Here is a 27,304-nt window from a genome sequence, read left to right on the forward strand (position 1 = left end):
GAAGGGGCAGCAGGAGAGGAAGCAAGGCCCAGCGTCCTGCTGAGTCCGGAACCAACGTCCCTCAAGGGACTGAGAGTGGGCTGGAGTGCCTGAAGGCTGTGGGTAGAGAGGGGGTGCCTGACTCAGCGATTTCGGGGTGGAACAGTTCCAGTAGTGACATGGCCTTGGGTAGCCATCAGTGGGGGTGGCTGAAGTGGAGAGCAGAGGAGCGGGTCACTGAAGATGACGAGGTCATGGAACGAGCAGCCACAGGCTCAGACAGGCTGACACGTGGCTGCTGAGCTCTTCCTGAGTGAGGGCAGGAGTGAGGAGCTGGGAAGACTAAGCCACAATCACCCATGAATGGAAGGGGCGGGGAAGTGACAGCCTGCCACAGGATAGTGCTTGGCTGCTTTAAGCACGCTTGGTGCTTGCAGCCAACCTCCAGCAAAGAGCTGGCAGCTATGCAGCCTCAGTCACGCTCAGAGCCCTCTCCAGTTTCATGGCCTGGCAGGCTGAGACGAAGCCTCTAAGGGCACCAAGAAAGGCCAGGAGCTAGCTGCACAGGCAGGTGGCCAAGTGGACAGTGTGATGGATGACAACTGCCCTCTGACCACTGGCATGGGTCAGGCCTCCTCTGGCCTGCCTGGCTGGCAAGGCCAGAACATTCACCAGGAAGCTGAGAGAGCCTTGTGCAAATAAGGTGAAGGCTGGGCTCTGGCAATAAATTTGTTCCTTCCTGGTATGTGCCCGGCTCTGGCCTTGAGGCAAGGGATACACAGGCCCAGGCCAGGAGCTAACACATGGGATACTTCGGTGTAACCCCCATCTCAGCAGCACAAGACATGCCCCATCTCTGGCCTCCTGCCCCAGCAGGACTATGTAGTCTATACCTTGACCAGAGCCAAGGAGGTGTAATTACAGGCCCAGCCGGGATAGCAGGGAGGCCCCCAGAAAGGAGGCTTGTAGCCAGGAAAGAGACTGCTTCCCAGCCTGGGTAAGTTCCCTGAGCCCTTCAGGGGTCCCAGCCTGTGGCCTCTACCCAAGGATGGATCCCTTCTGGCTGCAGTCTCCACTTGAGCAAGTGGATCTTAAGTAAGTGGCTGCTGCTTGCTGGGGGTGGGAATCAGGACAGGCAGGAAGCACCCTAGTGGGGCAGGTGTGCCAGTTTCCAAGGAGGAGGGTGGGAGCACCGAAATCAGGGAATGATAAAGGCGCAACAGTACCCAAAAGTACCCAGTACCCGGAAACACTTCCCCACAACACACACTCACACACCACTAATGCAGAGCACATTCATTTAAGTTAGCCACTGATCACACCTCTGGGGCCATCTCTTTGTTAACCAGGCCCTGGCTAATGGCTCCTGGTCTATCCAGGCAGAGACGGCCTATCTCCCTGTTTCCACAGGCACACCTGGCAAGCAGAGGCTGCCTCATCCAAGTGCCCTCCCCTAGCCTGTAGGGTCCTTTCTTCTGCTCAGGTCCTCCAGGAGCTTAGTGGAGGCAGGACTACACCCAAGGGTTAGACAACGGGGAAGCTGGACAGCCATGGTCATAAACATGTGGGCTTGGTCCAGAATTGGGAAAGGCAGCCAGGTGTTCAGCCTTCCCCACTTCTCCCTGAGACCCAGAGCCATGGAGAGAGAAGATGGAGAATGGCCTCAGCCCAGACAGGCCCAGAGGGCCTGAACGGTCCATTCCAAGAACTTGGCTCTTTAGAGCTCTGCCATCCCCTGACCTCTGACTCCAGTCTGGGAAGTCAGGACCTAGTGAGCATTCAGTGTGGATGCTGCAGGGTGAGTGAGGCAAAGTGCTCCCATCATCCTTGGTCTCCTCACCCCAATCTCTGTAATACCAAGGGTGCAGGGAAAGGGGCTTCATCCAACATTACAGTGTGGAATCCACAGCAATGAAGTGGCTGGTGGTGGCTTGGAGGCCCAGGGCTGTTGAATAACCAGCTCAGCTACACAGACCAGGAAGACTCTGTGGGCAGCTGGCCTAAGCGCATGCTGGCCCAGATGCAGGAGGAGCAGCTATCCTGCCCAGTGGGAGGGGGAGGCACTATAGGGCACACTTACGTAATGAAGTCCAGGAAGCTGGCGAGTGGCTCATAGGCGTGGTTCCTCATGTGGCGGAACTCCACCACCATCTTCTCTTTGAGCCGGTCATCGATAACTGACACTGTTAGCGGCGATGCCTCATTGGCCAGGAAGTTGCCATAGTCAGTACTCTGCAGGTGCAGCTTCAGGTCTGAAACCCAAGGCAGGGGCGTGGGGAGTATGAGGGCTAGCCACACTGAACCTCCCCAGGACCCCAAAACCCCATCCGCACCCAACTCCGAGCCCCAGCTTCTCTGCTGTTGTGTCCTGCTGCTACCCTGACCTGCTGTCCCCACCTTCACCTCCCTGTTGGCTCAGGGCCTACTCCAGGGCAGTCAGACCAAGGCCCTAGAGATATCCCAGACTCTTGGGCCATTAGCCAGTACACTGGGCCCCAGAGTCCAAGCACAAGTAGAACAAAATGTTCCTCCAAATGACAAGAAGGCCTGGGAAACCCCAACCCAAGGTGCCATTCACCACCGCCTTTGAGGCCCTTCTGCATGGCAGATTCTGGGATGGCTCTAACCTAGAGTAGAGTAAGACCTGGGCCCTACACTCCATAGCTGCAGGGTTAGAAGGGCAAGCCCACACACTCTAGGCATAAATGATGCAAATGAAATAAAGAAGAGGCCACAAGTGCGAGTAAGGTGGAGAGGACACCAAGACAGGACCGAGAGGAGAGAGCATGCCAGGCTGGGCCACATCAACGGGCAGGGACAGGAACATACAAAGGTAACAGCCAGCAGGATGGCCTGGGTAACAAGTGGCCTGGAGGACAAATGAGTGACATGAGGGGGGGATGAGGCTGGGAAAGGAGACAGCCACTGTACAAGTGGCTGGAGGTAGACAGGCCGATCCTCTGGGCTCTTCTGAGCAATTAGGGATGGGGCAAGGGAAAAGGGAGGAGAGAACAGAGAAGAAGGGCCTGGGTGGGCAGGACAGGTGAGACCCAGTGAGATCAGGGCAACAACCTAACAGCTGCCTGGCTTTTGCCCTTGTCTCCCACCCCCGAGGTTATTCTCCAACCAGCAGCCAGAGCGATCTTAAATCACAAGGCAGAGCACATCAGTCATCTATACATCCTCATCTTAGGGCCTTCCCTGTCCCTCTGCCTAGAAAGGGGTGATCTCTCCTCACACATCCCCTCTTCAGAGACCTCTCCCACAGCCCCATCACCCTGTCCCTTCACTTGTGCCTCCTTTCTTTGTTAACACTTACTCCACCTGTCACAGGACACACAAGCTCCATGATGGCAGGGATTTGGGGTCACTGCAGGACCCTAGAGCCTAGAACAGAGTATGTTCTGGTATGTTTTCATGCTCATTAAATATTTGGAGAATGGACAGAAGTCTGAGAAGAGTGTTGCTGAAGACAGTAGGGGGGTTTACTCCTGAATTTGGAAATGGGGGACACTGTAGCAGTGATGGCAGTACCAAGGACAGTGGCTGGGAAGGTACCCATGTGTGCGTGCACACGTGTGTGTGAAGGCCCAACAACCAAGGCCAGCTTCTGCTGTAAGGGACTGCATGCTTTATGTCCCCTGGGGAGGTTGCCCAGGGAAGGACAGAAAGGGTCACATTTGTGAACTTCTCCACAAGCCTCCCTGATCAAGCCTTCCGACGTGTCTGTGGGCCCGGAGGGCCTTGCTACCTTGGGCTGCTGAGAAAGAAGGGACGGTGTGGCACATAATCCCCAGCGAAGCCCCTACTCCTGCAATCCCAGCAGGAGAATGTTCCCAACCTGGAGTTAGGAGTGCTAAAGGAGAGATGGAAGAAAATGTGAAAGGGAGAGGTGAGAGGGAGGGAGGAGTCGGCATACCCCTGGGTTAGATGCCTTCTGCCTGCAGCTCTGGGTGGCACCCAGGTGGCAGGCAACACTCATGTCCTCTGTAGTTCTCGGGCCCTCACAGAGTGAACTGTAACCTCCTGAGGCCTGTAGAAGGCCTTCACCATCTGCCTGTTTTGCCACCGTCCTCCCACTCACACCCACTTCTCTCCACAGCCACCTAAAAGTGGGACAGAGCCGAGGGTGAGGTGGGGCAGGGAGAAGCCACCAGCCCCCTGCTTCACCCCCCATGAACTTGCTGCCTTTTTGACAAGGAAGTGTTCACACCCCTATGTCCTCAACCCAGGCCATCTGCCACGAGTCCCTGGCCTAGGTTCCATCCTCACCATGGTCTGGCCAAAGTCCACCTATACTTAGAATAAGGCCTGGGTAAAAGAAGGTGTTCTGCTCAGTAGTACTCAAGTTGTTGCAATATTTCATTACCCCCTTGGTTGTCAGAGAAAAATTCTTAACCACAACTGATAGTCATAACTGATGGTTGTGTAATGGTACCTCACCTTGTATTCTACCTCTAGTAATGGGCTTTATGTGCTAGATTTTAATATCCTCAACCCTGGGAAAATGCACAATTCTTTTGAACAAAAACATGGTTTATTTGCACACAACTGATCAGTTCTGAGAGATCGTTAATGTTCTCCAAGTGGTTTTCATGGGTGTGAGAGTGAGAATATGAACCGATCCCTCTTCTTATAGTATTGAAATTAATCCCACTTAGTTTAACAAGTCACATTCATGGCCTGATTTTATACACTTGTATCTATCAAACATGATGATACTTGAAAAACAAAGTGGGCAAGGGGTTCTGGCCAGGGCACAGCAGGTGCCCAAATCCCCGCTAGGGGAAGCTGCAGAGCGGACAGCAGCTGGAAGCCGGGGCTGAAATGTGGTGTTCTGGGTCAGACCGTCTAGCACAGCAGCTGCCAGACCAAACCTGTTCGTTTATCCACTCAACAACTGCAGCCAGCAGAGAACCCATCTCAGGCGATAAGACTCCTTCCTCTGCAGCTCACAGCTGGGCCTGGAGGCCAGGCCAGATGTGCAGGCCAAAAACCAGAGCAAAACCCAGTCCCCGTGCCAGGGACCCTCATGTCAATGACCCGGTATTCTCTGGGATATCGAGTCCACGCCGTGGGCCCCCACCCATGCCCCTGCCTCCTACCCTCCAAAGGATCTTTGCATCACACTGCTGGAGGCTTCCCTGAACGCTGTCCCCTACCACCCTGGCCTCAGCTCTCCAGAAGTGGGCCCAGCCTCGCCTTTCTCTACAGGGCTTCTCTTCACTGGGAAGGTGTGCTCAGCAACTGCCCCACTGCCAAGTACCCTCTCCCCTCTCCAGCTCCCATGGACTCTCCATGCAATACACTGGTCAAGTGGGAGTCAGCACCCCAACACTGGGGGGAGAAGCCCAGACCCATTCTAATTGGAAACAAATGGGTCCCTGCTGCGTACTCAGCCCCCTGCCAGGAGCAACCTGTGTGTCTGACCTCTCAGCCATGCCCATTTCAGATTTAGAAAAGAGCAACCAAGGGGAACACAAAACTTGTCTAGAGTCCCAGTCAGGTGTATAGAGGGGCTGGGATGTGGATCAAGCCTGGTGGTTTCTGTCATCTCCAACTCTGGCCTCCTCTCCTCCCCTACCATCTTTGACCACATTCTCCCAAGGCCCTTGGCCCAGTTATGGACCCAGCTTCCTAGACAGACTCTAGTCCTAGAAGAGTGGGCAGGTTGCAGAGGAGTGAGAGAAGCCAGGATATGTCCCTTACATGACCTGGAGACAGCCTGGACACTCACTGTCCACCTGACGTCATGACTCAGGGACAAGCACCTCTGGTATGACTTGTGGCAACAGCTATTCTTAGAGAAGCCAGCAACACGTTCATGCGAATGAGAGGAGCAAAGCTGGGGGTGGGCTCTTCTTTGCACACCCCCACCCCACTTTGCATGCATGGGGCTTAGCACAGGCCTTAAAGCAAACACCCCTGTGCCTTGGCTGCTGCGTTCTGCTGACGCTGCATCTGGGGAAGCCACGGCTCCCAGCAGTGCTGGAACACAGACGGGTGGGTGGTTTCTGCTGGCGTTTGTGAGATCAGAGCAAACCCGGGAGACTCTACCCAGAATCCTGCCCAAAGCCCAAGGAGTCTTCCTTACCAGGAAACTCATTTTTAAAAGCCCCCAGGGATGATGTCAAAGGGCCGTTCCAGACCACTTTCCCTGGCCAAGCCCTGCGTCTCCCTGTGACCCAGGGAGAGGGGACAGCCTGTCAGCCAAGAAGGCGACTTGGAGGCAGGCAGGCTAGCCGATCTCTCTGCTTGGACCACACAGGGTTTCTGAACCAGCTCTGACCCTGTTCAAGAAACCTGGCGCCCAGAACCAGTTACTGGCAGCCCCAAGCCCTTTAGACAGTCCTCAGAGCTGGGACAAGGCCTGCTAGAACCCCACCACCACCAGCAGCTTCCTGCTCTCTCTGAGGGATGCAGAGAAGGGGGTGTGACTGGGGGTGGGATCTGAACACAGGAGGAGAAGCCTGGAACTTGTTGAGAGCTTTGTGGGAGACCAGGCCACCCAGCCCTGGCCAAGGCCCCAAGGGCAGCCAAGGACGCCAGGGGCTCTGGGAAGGCAGGAGCTAGTTCTGCTCTGCGCCCTGAGCTGAGCAGCCTAACAGCCTCAATGACAGCCCCTGAGAGCTTCAGACGTGCCTGGGCTGAGGCATGAGCAGTGTTCTGGTTAGCACACACTCAGGGGACCGCTCTAGTCTACCCACAAGCCCAGCTGTCTACCCCAAATCCTCCCATCCGTGGCCCGGCACCAGGAATGTCTGGCCAGCTTGGGAGCTCTCATAGCAAAAAACTTCCTCAGAGGCTGATTTCTCATGTCCAAGAAGATACTGCCGCTATTAGGAAGTTCTCTCTGCAGTCTGACCTAAACCCCTCCTCAAAGGAAGCCCACCAACTTGGTTTCCCAGTGCCTCTAGCCTCCCCTGAGGGCCTTGGGTTTGCTTCTCAGCATGCCTCACCCCACCCAGGACCTTCCCATACCTCCTCTGCTTCCCAGGGTCACCTGTCCCGATCTTACCATGACTCTCCCCACAACTCTTATCTTCCGGCGCCATCCAGGCCTCCTCACCACCATGATACCCTTTTGCTGGCCTCCTGCCCCACATGTTGACTCCCTGCTCCCAAGTCAATTCTCACACCAGCACTAGAGTGAAGTCATCCAACTCCCAACATGTTGTCACCTTTACCCAGCGGCCTCTGTGGCCTCAGAGCTAGAGCCCTGCCTCCTCCCCACAGCCTGTGAGGTCCCATGCCCTCAACCCTAGCACCACCTCAGCCTCAGCCCTCGACTCTCTGCTCCACTGGTCCCATGCTTTGAGTAGGGTGACCTGTCTATGATCTCTGCTCCAAACAAGTGTTTCAGGGAAGTCTACAGGATGCCCTAGGGAAAAGCCCCTGAAGTACAGGAAACAGAGCTGATTCCTCAAGCCCAGTTAGAGAGGCCTCTGCCCTCCCTCCTCCACAGGGTGTCCCTGTCAGCCTTGAGGTTGCCTGTGTCCGAGACCATTGCCCTGGCTCCAGCAGGGTCCAGCTGAGCAATCTGAGGGCTCCTGGGCTGCAGCTCCACACCCATCCAGCATGGCTGTTCCCTCAGGGCTTCATGGGGCGCACCACAATCAAGCTGGCTCCATAGTTTCCCTGTCCTTCCACCCTCTGCCTGTCCCTCAGTCTACGTCTTTAAGGCCAGAACCTCTCAGCAGCAGAGTCCTGGCCCCAGATGGCACCTCAGATTACCACCCAACCCCTGATTAGCAAGAAGGCATGGGGACCGCTAGCCTGATCAGCAGCACTCTCTTCTCTGTGTGGGCCAAAGTGTGGGCTTGGCAGCCAGTCCCAGCCAGGCCTGGAGAGGTGGCAGCTGGGCAGCCCTATTCCCCATCCACTTCCTGAAACCCTTCCCAGATCCTGCCAGCCCTGAAAGTGATCTTTCAGCCCCTCTAGGACTCCCAGGGACAGGCAGCACATGGCCTCTCCAGCCCCCAAGCCTCTAGAGTCCCTCCCCAAGGGCTCCAGGGAGGCAGGAAGGGAGGGTCTTGGCCCATGCCAGGGGTTAGTCCCACATTGCCCCAGGGGCCCAGCAGGCACAGAGGCAGCTCCTGGCACAGTACACTAGGCGGGGCGGCCCCCTGCTCTAGACTCACCCACGGCCTCATGGCCCACGGAGGGGCCCTGCTGGCCAGCTGGCCACGGCATAGTGTGAGAGGACAGTGTGTTCCCAGACTTCACTTCTGCTTTTCCAGAGGTCACTCAACGATGCTCTCCTGGGGAGCTCAGGGGTTTTCAGGAATTGAGGACCGCTGAGTAAAACCAGATGTGCAAATATGCTCCCTAGAGCCCAGCATGCCCACCCTGCCACTCCCTTCTAGGGTGATGGAGCCTCAGAGATTGTTCTACCACTCCCCTCTGTCCAGGTGAGGGGTCTACTTTGAAGAGACTGAACGTGGGTCCTACCTCCAATGCTTGCTCTGCACCAAAGGCTCCCTAAGGCTGCAACTTCCAAGGCTCAAAGCAGGCAAACTCAGACAGATGGACAGATGTGGATAGATGGCCAGGCTGGTGGCCCAATGGAGCCACAGCCCCGCCTCAGCAAATGTGCTGTGCCTGAGTCTCCTCCCCAGGCTCTAGGGGTGGGTGAGACCTCTTCTTCATATCAGCTCCAAAGCAGATGTGTGCACTGGCTGGCTGGCTCTTCAGGGTCAGAGCATCACAGCTGGAACTCCCAACATGGAAACCATTAACCCTGAGTTTACCTGGGGCTGCAGCATAAACTAAGCATCCTTTTTGCCCCCAGACCTCTGCCAGGGTCTGTCACAGGCCCCCCGCAAACTTCACATAACATCAGCTGATTAGTCCTGAGTTCCAACACGTCCTATCAAATGTCTATTCTTCCTCTGCTCCCTCAGGTGCTGCCTGCCATTCCCCATCCAGACATCCAGAAGCCTGTCACTGTCCACCTCCCCACCAACTGACATGTCCATAGTCTCTTGCTCACCAGTACAGGTCTACCCATTATCCAGCAGCTGGTGCGTGCCACAGCCCCTGCCCCCTGTGCCCCCTCTGCAGCCTAATTTTGTCAGATCACTGGTTTTAAGACATCACTCCTTAGGTGGCTGAGTGGGGTAGGGGAGTGAGAACCTGGGCTTTGGAGCTACAGTGACCTGGCTTCAAATCCTGTTTTGCAGCTTGGCTCTGAGCAGCTTGTGGATCCCACTGGATCCAGGCTCTTGGCTGGTCACCTGGTGAAAGGCTATGCAGTGCCAGCCTTCCAGGGCACGCGTGACAGACACCGAACAGAGGCAGTATTAGAACTGAGCACAGAAGGGGTGCCTGGGTGGCGCAGTCGGTTAAGCGTCCGACTTCAGCCAGGTCACGATCTCGCGGTCCGTGAGTTCGAGCCCCGCGTCGGGCTCTGGGCTGATGGCTCAGAGCCTGGATCCTGTTTCCGATTCTGTGTCTCCCTCTTTCTCTGCCCCTCCCCCGTTCATGCTCTGTCTCTCTCTCTCTCTCTCTGTCCCAAAAATAAACAAACGTTGAAAAAAAAAATTAAAAAAAAAAAAAAAAAAAGAACTGAGCACAGAATACCATACTCCATCTCTCCTGGCAGAGAGGATCCCACCCAGAGCTTCCCAACCACGACCCTCAGCCCCAGTCAGGTGGTATGTGTTCTCGTCTCCAGCCTACTGCTCAGGCTGTCCTATTCAATACTCCACAGAATGCCCCTGCCCTTCCTCTTCCTGGTTTGTCCCAATCCTTCCCCTCTGGCATGTTCTCCTCCCCACTGTAAAGGTTATGGGGGGTCTTGTGCAGCATGGGCATGCAAACACACAGGTCCTGTTCTGCTGAAGGAGCAACAGAGCTGACTCAAAATCTGGGACTCCTGTCCCCAAGCTCAGGTCTCACTTCACCTACCAGCAAGATCACATAGAGTTCTGGGCAGCCCCATGGATGTGGACAGAGGCTAGGACCCAACTCTGCACCATCCACCACACCCTGAGCTGCTGCCCTGAGGGCCTGGTGAGCAGGCAGGAGGTGGCGCAGCCAAGGGCAGCTCCTGCTCCGTGGGAAGCCCCCAGGCTGGCGGGCCAGCAGTCTCGGGAAGAACCTGGAGTCCGCTGCTGGCATGGCCACATGCAAGTTACTGAGTTTCAGCTGGCGTGAAGCAGAGCCCCTGCAGGGAAAGGACAGTGAGTTCTCCTTCCTCGGTCCCTGGACCAGCATTTCGTTTCATGCTGGAGGCCTTTCAGAGAGGTGAGGCTTTCATGGAGGGGGATGGGACTGATCCACAGAGGTGGTCCAGCTGACACTAGGGACCCGTGGCACTACTTGCCAGCATATCAGATACAGGGATCAAATGAGCGTGTCACTCCCCATGTCCAGGAGGCAGCAGGATGTCCGACCCAGGTTTACCACCCTCCTCTCTGCTCTAAGACAGGTGGCAGGTGGTGGTAGAGCCACATTTAATTACACTTAAGTTCTTAGGAACACCTTGTCCTTGAGGTGAGAGAATGAAAGCATCCCTCACATCCCATGAGGAAGTCCACCTATCCGACAGTCAGGAGGGTGCCAGGCAGGCGATAGCCCCATGTGCCAAAGGGAGGGGCAAAACTGGTTATTGCTGCACCCAGGGCAAGTTCCAAGTAACTCTCCTCTGAGCGGAGATCCACCTGGATATCCCCTCACCAGAACATCCCCACCCAGGCCCTAAGGCTCCATTGGGACTGGCATGTCCCAGGAGACACAGGGCTTGGAAGGCAGCTTGCCTGTGTTCCCCTGCCACAGCCCAGCCTGAGAACCAAGCGGCCCAGCCTTGCCCTGGGAGGCAGGGGCCACACCTCTGCAGCTGCCCTGCACTTTGACCTTGAGCAAGCTCTTCTCCAGGCTTGCCACCACAGTTGTAGAACCTGCAGGTGGCAGTGGATCTGGGCCTGCAAGGAAGAGCTTCTTTTCATTTTACCAAAGATGTTAAGTTTGCTTGGGTGTGAGTGAGAGAGGTAAAGTGGTCTGGCATGGCCAGGGGCCAGGCAGCCCAGAGAGGGCCAGCTGTGGCACTGAGCTTGCTCAAAAGCCGGCCCATGCCCATGTCTGGTTCCCAGGGCCCACTGGCCTGTACTGCCTGAGTGATCCTGTCAGCCTTTGATGCTGGGCTTCTGTTCTAGAAGCATGGGCCTCTGGAGGAAGGATGCTAAGAAAAGCTGAGACTCCCTCGGATGGGGGAAGGGCAGGTTTAGGGCCCCCAGCGGCTACTGTTCACAGTGAGATTAAGTCAGGTCAGGCTGGAGTATCCTGCCAGCTCCGCGGTGCTTAGAGCCAAAGCTATGGAAATAGTCGTTTTGCTGAGACTTAGGCCCTACGGATGGGCTCACTGGATCAAACCTCATTTGGGGCTATAAGCCATGCTGCTCTTAGCACAAAGTTGCATTTATTGCAGCTCATAGAAACTGGAAACAGCCCAGGCCAGAAGCAGAGTTGACCCATTTTATACCCATGACCAGCAGAGCCAAGAAGCTTAGGCCAGGCAGGAAGTGGCAGGAGCAGTAAGCATCCAGGCTGGTCCTGGATAGCACCCTCACACCCATTTACCCAACCTGCTCAAGGACCTGGCAGGACATGTACAGGGTAAGCAGTAACATGCCAGACTGAGCATGATCAGTGTGTGGATTTGGGCCAGCCCTGGGATAGGTGGGCACCTGCTCAGGGAGCCTCACAGCAGAGGCTAGGTTTAAATGACAGAAGCCAATGGAGGAATGGGGGTGACAGTGAGGCATGGAGCCTGGGCCAATAGAAAAGGGGGACCCCATCTTCCTCCCAGGCCTTGTCATGTGGTATCTGCCTTGGAACTTAAAAGGGTAAGGGGGTGGTGAAGATGGATGAGCTACCACCCATGACCTGGCAGCCTTAGGGCCCTGTGTGCTGGGTCATGTGTTGTAGCTCATTCCTTGACTCCCAACCCTTTAATGTCTACATTAGATGACATATGGCAAGGCCTGGGAGAATGGTGAGGGGCCTCAAAAGCAGGGCCTCTTTCACCTGACCACCACTTCCTGAATGGGGGGCCAGGCACACAGAGGCATGATTTAGGCATCCTTTAGCGAACATATGCAGGAATAAGAAAGAAAGGACCAAAGAATGTAGAGTGATTGGATAGGAGGAGCCAAGACAGGTGTCAGGAGGTTGTAAGCAAACCCTTGGCCCTCACCTGGACCCAACTTCCCAGGTAAAATAAGAGGGCTGAATAGGGTTACCTCCAGGGGGTTGGCCAGCTCTGAAACTGTCTACCTGGTCAGACCTAGGTCACATTGACTCTCCACAACTCAGCCCCTGAGGGCCACTCAAGGGCCTAGGGTGAGCCTAGAGGTCTGGCTACCCAAGAAGCAGCCTTGGCAGAACCAACGGCAGGTGCAGGGGATGTCTGGCTTTGTGGAGCCTCTAAGCAGCCACCAGAGCAGGGCCAGGCAGGAAAGGCTGAGTTGCAACAGTGAGGACACCAAGATGACTCCTTAGAGGGGAAAGCCCCATCCACTAGCCAAATGCAAAGCCTCAGCTGAGGTTAAGGCCTGAAAAAAACTGCTGCCTGAGTAGCCAAGGAGAGACAAATTCTGGGCAAGTGCCCAGGGCCAGGCCAGAGTTGGCCAGGAAAGCAGTGCCCAGCACCCAGTCAGGGCCGTTCCTCCACATACCCCTTTCCCCTGCCACAAGTTTGCCTCCCATTCCTCAGGACCACGCAAGTTCACTAGGGGGCAGCCCCAGTCCAGGCTCTCAAGCTACAGGGTGCTAGATGCAGATAGGTAGAGCAGATATCAGGCTACACAAGAGCAGTCTAACCTACTAATTGGACCTTCAGAGCCTTGACCCTCCTGCCTCTAAAAGAGGAGGAATATTCCAGTGCAGGACAGATTTAAAAAAAAAAATCAGCCAAGAAGTGTTAAATGAGGCAGAAGCCAGGGAGGTCAATGGAAAGATCCCCCAAATTGGGGTGCAAAGGGGAGAGTTGTCAATCACCTGATAACAATCCCTTTCCAGTGTGACTGTAACATACCTACAGTGTCTACAGAGTTTGGGGTGCCTGGTGTGGACCTCTCCCAGAGTCACTCTACCCACACACTCCTATATATGTGTCACATGAACACCTATGTGTCCTAAAGTGCTGAAGGAAGTTGGGAGGAGTCTGTCCTGAGGATCAATTTTCCCTCTCCTGGAGGGACCAGGGTTGCAGGACAAAAGTGGAAGCCACCTGGGGAAGAGTGGTGCTCCTGGGAGGAAATATGGCCCTGACCCCAGGCAGCCTCAAACTCCTGCTTGGGGCCTATAAGACCCCTGGTTCATGGCTAGTACACTGTCCTCTGCTACTCTGACTGAGAGCTGCCAGCATGACCCAGGTGGGGGTAAATGAGGACAGACTGACGGTTAAGGCTGGAGCATTGTGCACTGAGCATGAAGGTGGAGAGCCTCAGAGAATGTCCCCTGGCCTCTCCTTTCCAACCCAGGAAGCCGGGGCACCAGGATGTGAGAGCAGGAAGAAATGGACAGACAGAAGACACCTAGCCGTGAGTCCTACTTAATCTGAGAAGGCCAAATGGGACTTGGGTGAGGGAGAGAAGTAGGGCCCGGGACAGAGTCCCAAGGGACAGTGGCCACAGGCAGGTGCTGTGCAGAAAAGCAGAGGAGAGGCAGCCTGGGTGACTCACTAGTCCAGCCACACCTCTCTCCCCGGCTCTCTACCAGCCAAGTGGTCCTGGCACACCCCCTTGTGGCCACAGGGAGGATGGCTTTGTAAACAGCAAGGGGCTCCACTCTTCTTCCCTCTCAATGCCCCACCAATCAAACCCCTGCCTCAGACTTCTGGTCCCAATCCCCCCCAGCCAGCAATCCCTGGGGGAGGAGGCTACAGGCACCCATAGAGCCACATAGGAATGTGTCATAAAGAATCGAGGTAGACAGGAGTCTGAGAAAGCCAGAATGGAGACAAGGTGCGCTTGACTCTAGTCATGAGGGATTGGTTGGCCGAGGAGCAAGACTGGAGAGACTGGAGAGGAAGTCTGGGCATCCTCAGTCCCCTATGCTTGTTTCCTAGCTCAGCCAGATCCTCCCAAGTCTCCAAATCCCTTTATCCAGCTCTCTACCCGACCCCACCCCACCCCCTCTGCTGCCTAATGCTGTATCTTAAAAAGGCAGGTGCTGGGGCACATGCCTGGCTCAGTCAACTCTTGATCTCAAGGTTGTGAGTCTGAGTTCCATGTTGGGTGTAGCGATCTCTTAAAAATGAAAAAAATAAAAAACACTTAAAAGCAGGTGCTCAATAACCCAGAAACAGGACAATCTATGCCATGGCACACCCCTCCAAGATGGGGACCTTAGCTTTTCCTCTCCTGTACACCAAAGCCCAGCACTGCCAGCACAAATAATGAGCTGTCACCCATCTGATCACATAAGTATCTACTGAGCATTCACTCTGGCTAGGCATTGTGCTATTGAATTCTCACAGCCTACAAGCGATTTCATTTTACAAGTGGGCAAATAAGCTTCGAGATGCTAAATCACATGCTTAGCATCACACAGCTGGCCAGAAAGGAAGCCATGGTCTGCCTGATGCCCTGCCTCAGGTCCCAGCAACCCAGGGAGACGCCCAGGCTCCTGACCCCAAGCAAGCACAGATTAGTTATAGGAGAGGCCACTACATCATGTCCTCACACCTGTTCATTCTTTTTTTTTTTTTTTCAACGTTTATTTATTTTTTTTTGGGACAGAGAGAGACAGAGCATGAACGGGGGAGGGGCAGAGAGAGAGGGAGACACAGAATCGGAAACAGGCTCCAGGTTCCAAGCCATCAGCCCAGAGCCCGACACGGGGCTCGAACTCACGGACCACGAGATCGTGACCTGGCTGAAGTTAGACGCTTAACCGACTGCACCACCCAGGCGCCCCAATTTATTCTTGATGCAGACCCTCCAACAACCTGGAGTGTGTTTGACCGCTGAACCCAAAGCACAAGAACAGCTACAAGTCAGTAAAAGGGGCTGGGGTGCTGTAGCAGGCACAGTGACTACAATAGGGTAGCTGAGTGGGAGGTCCGACAGGGGGGCCAGGGACCAAACTATTGGAAGCATATTGGGCACTCAGGGACAAAGGTTCCTTACATCTCATTTCAAATCTAACAGCCCTGATGTGAGCTTGCTCAGTGTGTGCCACTAAGAAAGAAGGAAGGGGAGACTAATACATTCCAGAAGGGTTTTATGCAAAATATTTAAACTAAGATGTTGGGACCTTTCCTTCTCTACCATCCTGAAACCCTGGTCACACAGAAAGCCTATCTTCAAGAGTCCTGGATGGCTTACATTTGCCTATGCTGACGCCACCTCAAAAGGCCCTAGTCTTGGGTACAGACACTGGCTCCACTTCAGAAACCAGGCCCGAGAAATCACTGAGTAAATCCATGAAAAAGTGTGTTCTCGCCCAGCAGAGCAAGTTTTGACACGACCCCTGGGGCAGGGCTTGTGAAACAGGGGCTAGCAGGTCCCTGTGCTACAGTGCATACATACAAAGTGCAAGATGTAATCAGGGAACAGAGAGCAAGAAGGGGGGTGTGGAGCAGGTGAAGAAGGCAAGAGAAAAACTGCTGAAAGAGAGGTGAGCAAAACAAAAACCCAGGGGCCCCGGGTCACCAGCCCTCAACTACCATCTGGGCTCTGAGTCTTCAGGTGTAAAGAGAAGGGGCCCAAAGGGGTTTCCGTAAGACACAGAGCAGCCCCACAAGGCTATGAACCAAAATCTGGATGTCAAATGCCCAGGGTCACCAGCAGAGATCTCATCTTGGGTGGCTGTTGGGTGTGAACAGCTTCTCTGCATACTTACATGTTCTAATTTCCCTTATTTTAGATACCTTTATCAGATGTCTTAAATCATAAAATATTTGTTCACTGCAATACATCCAAAGAGTACATAAAATAAAAATGCACATGTTCCTCCCTAGCCTCTCCGATCCCTCTCTCCAGAGGCTGCTACTCTAGACCAATTGGCATCTGTGCTTCTCAATACTTTTCCATGTGCATATAATATCTTATTAAAATGGGAACACATTAACAATATATTTCTAAATCAGTCCTTATAGAACTCCATGCTTTGCAACACTTGGCATAGTATCCTACGGTAAGGACAGAACATGGTTTATTTAACCACGCTCCTGTCGATGAATATCCTGCTGGTTCTAACAGGTTGCTGTTACCACCAAGGCTGGTGTGAACACCTCTATACATGGCATCCTGTGCTAAACTAGAGGGGCACGATCCTGTGAGTGGGGCTATAGGGACGCAAGAGAACATATACAGGCATGTTTTAACAAGGTGGGTAAAACCTGTCCCCCAAAAGGTCCACACTGAGTCACACTACCACCAACTTTACTTTTAGAATTAAAAAAAAAGAAAACAAAACCACCAGCATGCCCAGTCATGCAACAGAACGCACGTCAGGGATCAGAAGGGGAATCCCGGGCTGTTGCTCTCCCTGCACCACTTGCCAAATTAGGCTCCACGCCAGGTGTCCTCATCAGACCACACTTGTGTCCACTTGGCCTGTCCTTAAGGCTGTTCCCCAGCCTCCTGGCAGGACTCACAGGCAGCACTGGGCTTCTAAGGGAGACATGCCCTGGCTGCGAGCCAATAGATGGCCGAGTGTGGGCTGAAATGCTGCCAGCCAGCCAGCATACTGACGACTTCCAGATTGGTATCTTTAGTGCTACTTCCCCTGAGCTCCAGACCCACACAGCCACCTCCCTCAGACTCTCCCAACTCAGCACATCTGAGACAGAACACTTCCTCTTCCACCACCCTATCCATACCCCAAACCATCTCCTCCTCTGGTGGAGGACCCACCAATGATCCGTGCCAGCTCATCGATTACTGGGTATCAAGGGTCTCTTCACTCAGCGACGCCACTGCCTAGGGACATGGGACAACACGGATCCTCAAACGCTGAGGGGAACACTTCAGGTGTATATGGGGCCAGGCCCTCATAGCTCAGAGACTCCAGGTGCTTGTTCCCTTCATTCTGCAGTGCAAACACTCCTGAGTTATTGCCTTCTCCCAATGCCCCTGAGCTCCTCTCCCTTGCTTGTGGCCAGTGGTCTGTCAAGACCGTGTTATCTCTTCCTTCAAAACACATCCGACTCAGAGGAATTTGGACTGAGCTAAGCTCGTCTTCCTGTCCAAACAATGGTCCTCTAACTTCAATAATTCAATACAGTCTCCTTTGACCAACAAAATGCAATATACAAAATATTTCCAGGCAAAACTATAAACAGACATTTCCCACACATTGACCTTGACCCTAACCCTAAGAATCTCTATACCTTCCCCTTTTTTTTTTTTATCTTTTTACACATCCCTCCTGAACTGTGTGTCCAAGACACCCAAAGCTTTTTCACGAACCAGCCTGATGCACCTATCCATACTCAGCCACGCACATCCCTGACGTGTGTCCTACTCTCTCTTCCCAGTTCCTAAAACTCCTCTGACACCCTATGAAGTTTCATGTTTCTGAGACTGCTAGAACCATTATTCTTCCCACCTCCTTGGCCTTGCTGATTTTTTTAAATAACAGCTTTACTGAGATATAATTCATATGCTATACAATTTTCCCATTTAAGGTGTATAATTCAATCAGTCTTAGCATGTTCACAAAATTGTGTGATCATCACCACCATCAATTTTAGAACACTTCGTTCAAAATAAACCCTGTACCCTTTCAGCCGTCATTCCCCACCTGCTCCCGTCCCACTAAAATGTACCCTATGCCTACTGTATATTCGATGCTGTCTGTCCATTAGACAGGCACACTTGCCCCCAGGCAAAACCTGTGTGACATGTTTTCTTTACCCACTCAGAGGCCCAGTGTGGCAACTGTCTCCTAGGAGTGATGGGAGGGAATGACCATGGTGGGAACAGCTGGCTTCCCTAACTGTTCACCTGGCACCAGGCCCTGCACTTACACTTCACCCATGTCTCAAAGAGATGCTATTAATATTTCCCACAGTACAGCTGAGGACAAATGACTTGCCCAAGGTCACAAAGCCAGTAAGCGGCTGAGCTGGGATTAGTTCCCTAGTGAGCTCTGCTCTGTCCATATGTTATCTCTGCCCATACACTCCATGCACTGCTGTCACCTTCTAGTCCCACTCTCCTCTGTTCTCATTAAGGTCACCATGACCTCTAAAAAAAGGTCACCATGACCTCTGAATGGTAAAACCAAGTGGAAGGCTGTCTGACTTTACTTCAATCTCTTGGCCACATTTGGCATTCATCACTGTTTCTTTTTCAGGTTCTCTGCGGGGGCTACCCACCTGTTAGGGGATGCCTTTCACCTTTCTGGAAGGACCCCTTTCCTGGGGGAGGGTCCCATTTGAGCCTCTCCTCTTCTGACTCTATGCTGTCTCTTGGAGACAGCAGCCACACTACTACCCTGATTCCCAAGGCTGTATTCCAAGTTCACACTCACTCCAGAACACCAAAAATAGCCTGCACATCATCACTCAAATGGCTCACAGACCCCTTAATCCCATCTTTTCAGTCTTTCTCCAAACTTCTTTTCTACATCCCACCATCATTTCACTCTGCCACCTACACAGCTGCCTATGCCAGAGATGAGGACATCAGCTTTGACTTTTCCTTCCTCCTCAGTTCCTTATCCAACCCCTCAAGTCCTATCAATTCCTCTTCCTAAAATTCCCCCACGATCATCCTTGCCAATGCCAAAGGCAAGCTGTCATCATCTCTGACCTGTATTGCTTACAAAACTCTGCAAATTGTTCTTCCCACCTCTGGTATGGCCCCCACCTCCAATCCACTTTGCACACTGCAGACACATTCTAAAGGACAAGTCCAATAGTTTTACCTGCCCATCCCTCACTCAGGACAAAGCACTTCCTCTACAGCTTTTGCAATCCTTCAAGAGCTGATCTCTGTCTTACTCTGCAGCCACACTCCTAGCCATACCACGACTTGCCACTCCCAGAAGACACCACTTACATTAGCATTTGCAGTTTCACGTGACTAGAGATTGGCCAAGCCCCGCCTACAGTATTGCTTTCTTCTTCCCATAAGACACTGTCTCTTGTGAAAAGATGTTGAAATGCAGAAGGAGATGTTGTAATGAAGACAAGGAACTCAGAACAAAGAGGGATAAAGTGTTCTAGAAGACAGCCAGCACATCATACATAGGGACTCTCAATTATGGTCCCTGAGTATCTAATTCACTAGCTTTCCTCCTCCTGAATATTAATTATATCTCTTTACAAGAAGAAGGAGATGGCCTGACTGGCCTAGGTGCCTCCATTCCAAATTAGAAAACTGGCATCTGGCATCCATCAGCTGAATTGTGACTGCATTAGCTAGCCATATGCTTTTCTCTATTTTCCAAGTTCCTAGTAAGAAGAGAGCTAATCCAAAGAAAAATCCTGCAAACAATGACCACCCCAGTAGCAATGAGAACTCCTTAGACTCATTCTGATGTAAATACCTTTTTCCAATAAAAAGAACCAGGTATCTGGGGCACCTGGGTGGCTCAGTTTGTTGAGCGTCCAACTCCAGCTCAGGTCATGATCTCACGGTCTGTGAGTTCGAGCCCCACGTCAGGCTCTGTGCTGACAGCTCAGAGCCTGGAGCCTGCTTCAGATTCTGTGTCTCCCTGTCTCTCTGCCCCTCCCCAGCTCGTGCTCTGTCTCTCTCTGTCAAAAATAAATAAACATTAAAAAAAAAAAAAAAAAAAAGAACCAGGTATCCTAAAAGAAATGATGACAGTAGGTCTGGGTCAGGAAATGTATGAGATAAAATTAGAACATACTGTGGGGTGCCTGGGTGGCTCAGTCGGTTAAGCATCCGACTCTTTATTTCAGCTCAGGTTATGATCTCACAGTCGTGAGATTGAGACCCGGATTGGGCTTCATGCCGGATGTAGAGTCTGTTTAAGAGTCTCTCTTTCCCTCTGCCCCTTCCCCACGCACGTGTGCTCTCTCGCTCTCTCTCTCTCAAAAAAGAAAAAATTGAACATACTGTCATCTCGGAAGTAAGAAAAGCTCTCAAGGGCTACAGGGTTGTGTCAGAAAGACTTGACAGCCTGGGGCACCTGGGTGGCTCAGTTGGTTAGGCAACCAACTCTCAATTTTGGTTCCAGTCATGGTCTCACGGTTAGTGGGTTCAAGCCCCGAACTCTCAGTGTGGAGCCTGTTTGGGATTCTCTCTCTCTCTCTCTCTCTCTCTCTCTCTCTCTCTCTCCTTCTCACTCTCTGTCCCTCCCCTACTTGCACATGTGCACTCTCTCTCAAAATAAACAAACTTAAAAAAAAAAAAAAGACTCAACAGCCTATTGAATAAGCTCCCACTGGACAAGGGACAATTCAAGCATCAATACAAAGATAGAAAGACAACAAAAAATATCAAAATCCATGTGTGCATTATGATACTATACAAACAAAAAGACCAAACAAACCTCATTAGTCATCTTTGAAGGATTTTGGAGAACCAACTCATTATTTTGAAAATTGATAAATACAGGAAAGAACCAAGCATTTATCTTATCTTGCTTATACAAACTGTATTTCAGGGTTAAAATTAGTAGAAGTTTCCAATCATAGAAGTATTCAAGCTAGCAAATGCAGAAGGAAACATAGGATTAGAAAATCACCATTTTGTAACACCTAATAAAATAATGGTTCTAGGCAATAAATGTCCATGATTCCTTATGTCACAAAAAGAGAAACAACTAGATATTATGTGTCTCCCAATGGAAGTACAAAATCACCTACTAAATATTCTTTTCAAAAAAACTGAACTACAATCTGATCAAGCCTCTAAATCTAACTACCATTTTACAGGAAAAACATGGACAGAGGAACAGGTTCAATTATAAACACATCAAGGATGGAGTCAGCAAAACTGAGATGCAGGGGGAAATCCATAAATCAAATGACCCAGTTTCTTCAATAAGTAAAAGGAGGGGTGCCTGGGTGGCTCAGTCGTTTAAGTGTCTGACTTTGACTCAGGTCATGGTTTCATGGTTCGTGAGTTCAAGCCCCGGGTTGGGCTCTGTGCTGACAGCTCAGAGCCTGGAGCCTGCTTTGAATTCTGTGTCTCCCTTTTCTGTGCCCCTCCCTTGCTCACACTGTGTGTGTGTGTGTGTGTGTGTGTGTGTGTGTGTGTGTGTGTGAAAAATAAACATTAAACAAAATTTTTTTTAATAAGTAAAAGGAAAAATAAGAGACAGAGAATCTATATATTAAAAGACCTGAGGCTCCTGGGTGGCTCAATCAGTTAAGTGTCTGACTCTTAGTTTCAGCTCAGGTTCAGCTCAGGTCATGATTTCACAGTTTATGAGTTCAAGTCCCACATTAGCTCTGCACTGTTAGTGCAGAGCCTGCTTGGGATTCTCTCTCTCCCTCTCTCTCTCTCTGCCCCACCCCTGCTTGCTCTCTCTGTGTCTCTCAAAAATAAATAAATAAACTTAAAAAAATTTTTTTAAATAAAAGACCTAAGGGGCGCCTGGGTGGCTCAGCTGGTTGAGCATCTGACTCCTGATTTTGGCTCAGGTCATGATCTCACGGTTCATGAGATCAAGCTCCATATCGGGCTCTGCACTGAGAGCACAGAGCCTACTTGGGATTCTCTTTCCATCTCTCTCTGCCCCTCCTGTACTCGCACACACTTTCTCTCTAAAAATAAATAAGTAAACATTTAAAATGAATGAATAAATGACCTGAGACAGCATCAACCAGTTAAAATGTATGGATCATATTTGGATCCTGACTGAAAAAAATCATATGTTTTTTTCAAAGTTTATTTATTTATTTTGAGACAGAGAGAAAGTATGAGTAGGGGAGGGGCAGAGAGAGAGAGAAGAGAGCAAGAATCCCAAGCATGCTCCGCACCAGTGCAGAGTCCCATGCAGGGCTCGAACCCATGAACTGTGAGATCATGACCTGAGCCGAAGTTTGATGCTCAACAAACTGAGCCACCCAGATGCCCCTGAAACATATCATATTAAAATAAACACAAACACCTGGGGGGCACCTGGGTGGCTCAGTCAGTTAAGTGTCCAACTTCAGCTCAGGTCATGATCTCGTGGTTCGTGGGTTCAAGCTCCATGTTGGGCTCTGTGCTGACAGCGCTGAGCTGCTTGGAATTCTCTCTCCCTCTCTCTACTCCTTCCTGCCTCTCTCCCACTTAAAAATTTTTTTAAAAAATCGGAGGTAACCAGAGAAATCCAAACACTAAATGGATATTAGATGATATTAACAAATTATTTTTTCTTTTACAGGAAGAATAATAGTATTGCAGGGTTTTAAAAAAAATCAGTCACGACCTTTTTCAGAGATATTGAAATATTTACAACTGAAATGATTTGTTGTCTTGGATTTACTGCAAAATAATTTAGGAGTTAGGGAGGAAGTAGAGCTATTATTGAAACAAGATTGATAACTGTCATGATGACAAGAATCGATCATTGTTGCAGTTTATGATTATTACTTATGGGTTCATTCTACTATTCCTTCTAGTTTGTAGATGTTTGACAATATCCATAGTAAATGGTTTTAAAGAGAAAAGAGGAAGGGAGAAACTCCAGAGGCCAGAACTGGAGCCTCGCTCACACCTGAATTTCCCACATCCAGACAGACAAATTAACACCAATGCTCTTAGGCTGACCCCAGGGTCAAAGCTAAGAGTTCAGGTTCAGAACTATTATAATGCCTGAAATAGCTGCTTGGCTTGTTTATATGGCCCAGGGGCTGGCACACAGTAGGCCTTCAGGAAGTGTTTCTTGAATGAGCAAACAAACATTTGAACATCGAAGGAACACTATATATGCTCCTAACGTCCGAAATACATCATACAACCCAAAATTTGGCAGGCCTTTGTGGAAGGTGGTGCTTCATACCATCAGTATCTGCTCCCAGAGTCGATGCTAAGGAGTCAGAGGCTTCCTCCCCTGGGCTAAGCCTGTTTTTCAAAACAAGGGTCTGGGTTCCCAAAAGATTTGTACCCTTGTTCCCCACAATCTGCCACCCAGGGCTTCTTTTGGTCCCTCTGTCCGGCCCAACAATTTCTGCCTTGACATGCTGGTCTCTCTGCCTGAAATGCTCTTCCCACCAGCTCTCTGCATGGCTGGATCCTTCTCATTGTTCACATCTCAGCTCAAATATCCTTATCTCAGCAGGGCCTTAAGCCGCCACACTCTCTAAATAAAGTTCCCTTGTGATTCTCTATCACTTCTCCACTGTCACTTTCATGGGTATTGTCTTTAATATGTAATTATATATTTACTTCACTTTAAAATATCATTAACAGGGGTACTTAGCTGGCTCAGTCAGAAGAGCATGTGACTCTTGATTTCAGGGTCATGAGTTCGAGCCTCATGCAGCATGTAGAGATTACTTAAATAAATAAAACTTTTCAAAAAATAAAATAACAATTAACAGCAGCTAACACACTGACTCAGCACTTACCATGTGCCAAGTTCATGCTAAAGGCTTTATATGAATTATCTTGTTTAACCTTCATAACCAGGCCATGAAGTAGGTGCCGTTATTAATACCATTTTACACATGATAAAACTCTGGATAGAGATGTTACATGGCCACAGAGCCATGAAGTAGTAAAACTACATTTGTAACTTCTATGCAATACTGATCTCTTAATATCTTCCCCCTGCCCCCACTGACCTCCATCCCCAGACTATGAAGGTCAGGAGAATATCATGCCACAAAATATCTCAGCCCCTATCACAGTACCTGGCATAAAATATGTGCTTTGTAAGTATATGCTGAACAAATGAAAACATTCAAAGTAATACTGTATGATTTCTCTTTGTGTATCTCTGACCCACCTCCTCTTCCCCAAAATTCCCAGCACAAGACTCAGCTCCCAGAAGGTTCTATACATATCTAGAAACACTCAGAGTTAAAAAGTGCTTTTGAGACCAACCAACTCTGCTCCCTAAGTTCACCAAAAAGATAGGACCTCTCCGGGTTCTTTCCCCTACCTCTGAGTATAGACTATCAAGCAAGATGGACAATGGAGACCATATGAGCTTCAGAGGTCCTAAGAGACTGAGTTCTAGCAGAAGAGATCAGTAGCAGAGGCCCTGATGGAGTGGAATCCAGGGAGGAAGGCTAGGGTATGGTGGAGGGTATGCACTTACCCTCTGCCCAATGCCCTGTGCCTTCTGGGAACTGTCCAACACCTGATGCAGATTCTTTGGAAACCTCGTCACTTCAGGACACACCTACTGATCTCACTAAGGACCAAAAGCTTTGTTAGTCTCCCCTCCCCTCTCTTCTTTCCCCTGGAGATAGGAAGGCAAAAACACCCAGCAACAAAGTCCGCTGGTATCAACTTCAGAAGAAGAGAAGAACTTTATGCAGAGGATAATGGGGTTTCTGGTCACTCCTGCTTCTGGTTATCCCCAGCCCCTGAAAGTTTTGAGCATCTCCAACACACAGGATCCCAAGAATCCCAAATTCAATGTTGAGAAACTTCTAGGTAAGAGCACAGACAACCACAGGAAATGTAACTAGGTGTAGAGGACAACATTTTAGGCTAGCATGACCACAAAGAGGCTCTAACATGGGGTGCTACTGGGGCTGGGCCTTGAAGAGTGGGAATCACTGGGTTTCATGGAGATGAGAAGGACACAGAGGGAATGGCAGGTGCAATGTAGTGGAAACAAGAGCTAGCATTTATCTAGCACATATTCTGTGCTTGTTGCTGGGCTTCATATTCACATGTAAAAGCTTGTTCACATGTAAAAGCTTATGAAATAGTTGATGATAATATACCAGATGAAGAATCTAAGGCCCAGAGGTGTTAAATAACTTGTCTACGGTAATCCAGTAATTACCAGGGCTGGAATTCAAACTCAAATTTGTCCATCCCTGGGGTCCATCACACCATACGCACCAAGAGTCTCAGGGTGGAATGGCTTGTGTGAGGGAGAGGAGTATGTATGGAAGAGCAAGGGAATCCTTGAATGAGACCCTAAAGATCTAGATGGTATGCCACAAGGCAGGCCATGTGCTGAGCAGTGCTGCAGGAAGAATGCCCTAACACATTTATGGAGGATAATGGTGGAAGGGGCTGTTGGGAAGATGGGAACCCAATGCCCCCAGAAGCTCTACACAAAGAGGAAGGACAGGCAAAAGCATGAGTGAGGAAAGCCTAGAAAAGAACAAGTTTGCCAAATGCCAGTTGGTAATCAATGGTGTTCACCTTCGGATTTAAGCAAAGAATGATCTCCTTCCAGTCCCAGCCAGTCCACAAAACTCACATTGAATGCCAACTGTATGTCAGGCCCTGCCCCTGGCAGCCTCCCTCATTTCTCCTCCTTTTCCCAGGGAGGAAAATCAGGTGGCTGGCAGGCCCCTACAACCCAGCACCCTGAAATGCTCTCCTCTCTGTCCCACCACCACTCTCAAAAGGGAGAGAAACAGCTTTTCTTGTATATTTATGTTAAAATCACAAAGTCCACAATTATTGTATTTTAATTTCAATAAGTTTTAAAATTTAAAGATATTTATTTTCACTTTGCTGGTCTAGTTTGCAAGATAAACAATAGCTGATTTTTAAAAATTGAATTGTCTTTTAACCTCAATAAGTTTTTGATGAGAAAAGTGTCTCGGGATGGTAAATCATCTTCCCCCTCCAGCTATCAACCATGGGGCCAGCAGTACCTCTGCTCAAGGCTATCTCTTGAGGATCAGGAATGAGAACTTACATCCCAGCCACAATGCCCTTCACTATCACCTGGGAAAGTGGGGATGCAGGGACACTTCTAAATCAGTGAATCTGATGCAGCTGTGCCTTGGGGAATCAAAACCAGTTGAGAGTGGAAGAAAGGGGAACTCATCTTCCCATCATTCTTGTGCTTTTTAAAATTTTTGTTCCAAGAGCAACCTTCTTGCTGAGGAGGTGGGATTTATTAGCCAAATACAAATATAGGAACTTGGAGGGTCACCTCTTGCTCTCCGAATCACTGACTTCAGAAGACTCTGCACAGCCAGTGGTTCGGGGATGGGAGGAAACTCTCACTAGGTTGGCTCAGCGATTCCCCAGAAAGGCTCACCCCGCCGACCGGGACTAAGACACAGTGATCCAATATGCCTCGATGTATGTCAGGCGGGAAGTGGAGGACTTTTCCGCTTAGGTTTCCTAAACGTTGCCACGGGGCAGTTCTCTGGCCACGTCAGAGTAAAGAGGTTTGGATGGACACCTCTCGCATCGACCAACCACTCTCGAGAGACCCTCTTTTCCAAACTACACGGCAGGCATAAGGGGGAAGAGGCTGCCCCAAACGGAGGCTAACCACTGTTTTTCCTTTTTAAAGACGTGGTTGCGTTTGGGCCCGCGCGGAGCCGCAGGTCGAGGCAGATTCCCTTCTGGGGCCCCCGCCATCGGCCCTTGGATTCCCAGCGAGACCACTTAGGCCCTTCGAGAACCCCCGCCTTCGGCTTCCCCGCCCAGATCTCGGAACCCTGAGGCCTGGGCTAGTCTTGCCGGCCTTTCAAGGCCCAGCCGTCCGGCCCCGCGGCTCACCCTCGAGCGTCTCGCACTGCACCAGGTTGAGGTAGTCCGCCTGGCTGAGCACCCCGGCCTTCAAGCCGCGCACCAGTCCCTCCAAGTAGCCATTGTCCACGTTGAAGTAAAGCTCCGGGAAGAACGACATGGCTGCGGCGCGGGCGGCGAGACCGGAGAACCCCGATCGGCCGGCAGACAGCACGATTCCAAGATCAGCTGACGCAGCGCCAGCAGCGGACTGTCAAGCAGGTCAGGTGACGAGCGAACGTATCACGTGACCACAATGGGGCGGAGCCCTAGTGGCGCCCGACTTCCGGGTGGTTTCATACGAAAGCATTACGCAAGTGTGGGCCCTCTGGCGCCTGCGCGGCTAGGGTTGGCTTGCCTCTCGCGTCGGGGCTTGACCTGCTTGGAGTGTCGGAGGCCGGCCGCGTGGTGGCGCACGTGGCCGCGAGGATTCGAGTGGGCCCTCTAGCTTTCCAGGGTCTGGTAGACCTGGCACTAAGAGGCAGGAGGAGTTAAGATGGGAGTGAGAGGTGGTTCTTATGCTTGGAAATATTCCAGACTGTTGAGTCAGTCTTACCCGAAAGGAACTACGGTTGGCGGCTGGGGGAGAAGGCAGGCTTCGCTGGGGTCGCACGTCCAGTTAGCTGCAAGCCGACCCTAGAGCCTAATGCTTACTGGCCAGCCTGGAGTTACAGCCCCTATGTGCACCGCGCGCTGCACCCGCATTTATTGTACAAGATTATGGAAGGCTGGAGCCCGGCCCTTCT

General features: G+C 51.2%; 1 protein-coding gene across 1 annotated transcript in view; it reads right to left on the bottom strand.

The window, feature by feature from the left end:
- Window positions 1-26,805, bottom strand: part of ATP6V0D1 (ATPase H+ transporting V0 subunit d1) — a 39,757-nt gene extending 12,952 nt beyond the window's left edge. The window contains exons 1-2 of the mRNA XM_045443147.1: window positions 26,550-26,805; window positions 2,060-2,231 (exon numbers count right to left, since the gene is read on the bottom strand). Coding sequence (XP_045299103.1) covers window positions 2,060-2,231; window positions 26,550-26,679 — 302 coding nt within the window. The 5' untranslated portion in view covers window positions 26,680-26,805. The remainder of the gene's footprint in view (window positions 1-2,059; window positions 2,232-26,549) is intronic.
- Between the last annotated feature and the right edge of the window lie 499 nt (window positions 26,806-27,304).

This window comes from Leopardus geoffroyi, chromosome E2 (assembly GCF_018350155.1).
Source record: "Leopardus geoffroyi isolate Oge1 chromosome E2, O.geoffroyi_Oge1_pat1.0, whole genome shotgun sequence".
In the NCBI taxonomy this organism is placed as follows: domain Eukaryota; kingdom Metazoa; phylum Chordata; class Mammalia; order Carnivora; family Felidae; genus Leopardus; species Leopardus geoffroyi.